The following is a 4,758-nucleotide window of genomic DNA, read 5'->3' on the forward strand; positions in this document are numbered from 1 at the left end:
GGCTCCTTCCAAGGGTCACCCTGGGCAGGCCCTGGCCCAGCCCCATGCCGGCAGGATGGTAGCTCTGAGCGACTTCCAGAGTAAGCTGGGGGGGCTGGGAGGGCACTGTGCTGGGGGCACTGCCTGTCCCCAGGGAACCAGGCATGACCCCCAGCAGGGCTGGAGGCTTTGGTGGTCTGGGCAGGGTGAGGGTGCAATGGCAAACCTCATCCTGGGGCAGGGGGACGTGGTGGGAGCCCAAGCAGGAGGTGGGGACCAGCACTGGGGTCCTGCCCTCACCCTCTGCCCCAGGGCTGCATCGGGGAAGGGCAGCTGGGGAGGTGCCAGGCTCACCTGCAGGACATCACCAGCCTCTCCCACCAGCTTCCTGCACCAGCAGCCTTTGTGCCACCACTGGAGAGGACCTTCCCATTTATTTTTTGTTGTTGTTGTGCTTCATTCTTCATCTGGAAGCTCAGAGGTGTTTCTGGGGTACCAACCACCTCCCCAGGGCTTGGGAAGGTGGAAAGGCTGCTTCTGAGCTTTGGAGACAAATCCAAAGCACATTTCTGGGAGGGAAGCAGGTCAGGGAGGTGCTGAGGGAGAGCAGCCACAGCCCAAGGTGGGAGCTGAGCTGTGTGGCTGAAGCCTCATCTCAGCCTTGCTCTGGGCCTCCGCAGGGATCGGCGTGGGACTGGTTGGCTTTGGCCTCTTCTTCGTCCTCTTTGGGGTCCTCCTGTACTTCGACTCAGTGCTCCTGGCCTTTGGGAACGTGAGTGTGGTGGGGCTGGGGCTGCCTGCAACAGCTGCTGACGGCCAGGATGGAGCAAAGGTTCTGGGCAGCTCTTCTCTGACCCACTCCCCTTCATCCTCCCAGATCCTCTTCCTCTCTGGCTTGGTCTTCATCATCGGCTTCAAGAGGACTTTCACCTTCTTCTTCCAGCGCTCAAAGATGAAGGGCACCAGCTTCTTCTTGGGTGGGGTCATCATTGTCCTCATGAGGTGGCCCCTCCTGGGCATGCTGGTGGAGGCTTATGGCTTCATCGACCTCTTCAGGTCCATCCCACAACACCTGCCCAGCCCAGCATGGTCTGGGGGCCTTGGGCTGGAGAGCAGGAGCTGGGGGATAGGAGCTCGGGGATAGGAGCTGGGGGATAGGAGCTGGGGGATGAGAGCTGGAGGATGATAGGAGCTGGGGGATAGGAGCTGGGGGATGATAGGAGCTGGGGGATAGGAGCTGGGGGATGATAGGAGCTGGGGGATAGGAGCTGGGGGATGATAGGAGCTGGGGGATAGGAGCTGGGGGATGATAGGAGCTGGGGGATGATAGGAGCTGGGGGATGATAGGAGCTGGGGGATAGGAGCTGAGGGATCATAGGAGCTGGGGGATAGGAGCTGAGGGATGATAGGAGCTGGGGGATGATAGGAGCTGGGGGATGATAGGAGCTGGGGGATAGGAGCTGGGGGATGATAGGAGCTGGGGGATGATAGGAGCTGGGGGAAGAGAGCTGGGGGATGATAGGAGCTGGGGGATGATAGGAGCTGGGGGATGATAGGAGCTGGGGGATGATAGGAGCTGGGGGATGAGAGCTGGGGGATGATAGGAGCTGGGGGATGATAGGAGCTGGGGGATAGGAGCTGGGGGATGATAGGAGCTGGGGGATGATAGGAGCTGGGGGATAGGAGCTGGGGGATGATAGGAGCTGGGGGATGAGAGCTGGGGGATGATAGGAGCTGGGGGATGATAGGAGCTGGGGGATAGGAGCTGGGGGATGATAGGAGCTGGGGGATGATAGGAGCTGGGGGATGATAGGAGCTGGGGGATGATAGGAGCTGGGGGATAGGAGCTGGGGGATGATAGGAGCTGGGGGAGGATAGGAGCTGGGGGATGAGAGCTGGGGGATGATAGGAGCTGGGGGATGATAGGAGCTGGGGGATGATAGGAGCTGGGGGATAGGAGCTGGGGGATGATAGGAGCTGGGGGATAGGAGCTGGGGGATGATAGGAGCTGGGGGATGATAGGAGCTGGGGGATGATAGGAGCTGGGGGATGAGAGCTGGGGGATGATAGGAGCTGGGGGATGATAGGAGCTGGGGGATGATAGGAGCTGGGGGATAGGAGCTGGGGGATGATAGGAGCTGGGGGATGATAGGAGCTGGGGGATGGTAGGAGCTGGGGGATAGGAGCTGAGGGATGATAGCAGCTGGGGGATAGGAGCTGGGGGATGATAGGAGCTGGGGGATAGGAGCTGGGGGATGATAGGAGCTGGGGGATAGGAGCTGGGGGATGATAGGAGCTGGAGGATGATAGGAGCTGGGGGATAGGAGCTGGGGGATGATAGGAGCTGGGGGATAGGAGCTGGGGGATGATAGGAGCTGGGGGATAGGAGCTGGGGGATGATAGGAGCTGGGGGATAGGAGCTGGGGGATGATAGGAGCTGGGGGATAGGAGCTGGGGGATGATAGGAGCTGGGGGATAGGAGCTGGGGATGATAGGAGCTGGGGGATAGGAGCTGGGGGATGATAGGAGCTGGAGGATGATAGGAGCTGGGGGATAGGAGCTGGGGGATGATAGGAGCTGGGGGATAGGAGCTGGGGGATGATAGGAGCTGGGGGATGATAGGAGCTGGGGGAGGATAGGAGCTGGGGGAGGATAGGAGCTGGGGGATAGGAGGTGGGGGATGATAGGAGCTGGGGGATAGGAGCTGGGGGATGATAGGAGCTGGGGGATGGGAGCTGGGGGATGATAGGAGCTGGGGGATAGGAGCTGGGGGATGATAGGAGCTGGGGGATGAGAGCTGGAGGATGATAGGAGCTGGGGGATGATAGGAGCTGGGGGATGATAGGAGCTGGGGGATAGGAGCTGGGGGATGATAGGAGCTGGGGGATAGGAGCTGGGGGATGGTAGGAGCTGGGGGATGATAGGAGCTGGGGGATGATAGGAGCTGGGGGATGAGAGCTGGAGGATGATAGGAGCTGGGGGATAGGTCTGGGGGATAGGAGCTGGGGGATAGGAGCTGGGGGATAGGAGCTGGGGGATGATAGCAGCTGGGGGATGGGAGCTGGGGGATGATAGGAGCTGGGGGATGATAGGAGCTGGGGGATAGGAGCTGGGGGATGATAGGAGCTGGGGGATAGGAGCTGGGGGATGATAGGAGCTGGGGGATGATAGGAGCTGGGGGATGATAGGAGCTGGGGGATAGGAGCTGGGGGATGATAGGAGCTGGGGGATGATAGGAGCTGGGGGATGATAGGAGCTGGGGGATAGGAGCTGGGGGATGATAGGAGCTGGGGGATAGGAGCTGGGGGATGATAGGAGCTGGGGGATAGGAGCTGGGGATGATAGGAGCTGGGGGATAGGAGCTGGGGGATGATAGGAGCTGGGGGATGATAGGAGCTGGGGGATAGGAGCTGGGGATAGGAGCTGGGGGATGATAGGAGCTGGGGGATGGATGATAGGAGCTGGGGGATAGGAGCTGGGGGATGGGAGCTGGGGATATAGGAGCTGGGGGATGATAGGAGCTGGGGGATGATAGGAGCTGGGGGATGATAGGAGCTGGGGGATAGGAGCTGGGGGATGATAGAAGCTGGGGGATAGGAGCTGGGGGATAGGAGCTGGGGGATGGAGCTGGGGGATAGGAGCTGGGGGATAGGAGCTGGGGGATGATAGGAGCTGGGGGATGATAGGAGCTGGGGGATGATAGGAGCTGGGGATGGAGCTGAGGGATGATAGGAGCTGGGGGATGATAGGAGCTGGGGGATGATAGGAGCTGGGGGATGATAGGAGCTGGGGGATAGGAGCTGGGGGATGATAGGAGCTGGGGGATAGGAGCTGGGGGATGATAGGAGCTGGGTGGTCCTCATGCCCTGCAGCCCTGGGGAGACCCCACCCCACCCCACCCCCACCATGCTCCCATCTTGGAGCTGAACAGAGACTTTTCTTTTGGTACAGGAGTTTTTTCCCAGTGGCTTTTGGGTTCCTGGGCTCCCTGGTAAACATCCCTCTGCTGAGCAAGGTGAGCAGGGACTGATAGCACCCTTGGGGTTTGCAGTCCTTGGGTGAATCAGTCCTGAGTGCCATGGTTGGGACCAGACAAGGAAGGTCACCCTGCAGCCCCCTGAGGATGCTCTGCAGGATTTTCCTGCTGATCAGCATCTGTCCCTCTTGCAGCTCTTGCAGAAGATGGAAGACAGCAGCTCCATGGTGTGACCTTGCCACGTGTGCCACAGTCCTGGAGATGGGATGGCACCAGTGAGCCCTGGGGCTGGCTCTCCTGCAGTGACCTCTCTCGGCCCTGGGACCCTTAGTGCTGGCCAGTGCCACCTGCACTGTGGGGATGAGGCCTTGCTGGCCCCTGGAGCTCCCACCTGCAGCTCCTCAGCGAGGCTCTGGGGACCATTTGCTATTCCAGATGGGTTGCTGGAATTATTGGAGTTGTTTTATTCTTCTATTGAAAGACTGAATTAAAAAGACTGTCTGAGACTGACCTCAGGCTGTGCTCCTTTCCTCTGCCTCAGGGCTTGCTTCAGCTCTGGCACCTCTCAGTGTCACCATGGCATCCTGGACAGTGCTGGAGGTGGCACAAGGACCTTCCCATGGCCAGGGCTGGACGTGGCACAAGGACTTTCCCGTGGCCAGGGCTAGAGATGGCACAAGGACCTTCCAGTAGCCATAGCCTTCAGCTTTCCTGGCCATGAGCCCCAGGCAGCTCAGGCAGCCCTGGAAGCCCTGGCACTGTGGTGGTGGTGGTGGGCACTGGGACAGCTCTGTTGGGGGTCG

At 60.3% G+C, this 4,758-nt stretch overlaps 1 protein-coding gene across 1 annotated transcript; it reads left to right on the plus strand.

Annotated features, from left to right (window-relative positions):
- The first annotated feature begins 55 nt into the window (after nucleotides 1-55).
- GOLT1A (golgi transport 1A) lies at nucleotides 56-4,188 on the plus strand. Its single transcript, XM_054399045.1, has 5 exons — nucleotides 56-80; nucleotides 660-751; nucleotides 857-1,035; nucleotides 3,931-3,994; nucleotides 4,150-4,188. The coding sequence occupies exons 1-5, from the start codon at nucleotides 56-58 to the stop codon at nucleotides 4,186-4,188; spliced, it is 399 nt and encodes a 132-aa protein (XP_054255020.1).
- Nucleotides 4,189-4,758: the final 570 nt, after the last annotated feature.

The sequence above is a fragment of the Indicator indicator genome, unplaced genomic scaffold (genome assembly GCF_027791375.1).
Source record: "Indicator indicator isolate 239-I01 unplaced genomic scaffold, UM_Iind_1.1 iindUn_scaffold_321, whole genome shotgun sequence".
NCBI lineage: Eukaryota > Metazoa > Chordata > Aves > Piciformes > Indicatoridae > Indicator > Indicator indicator.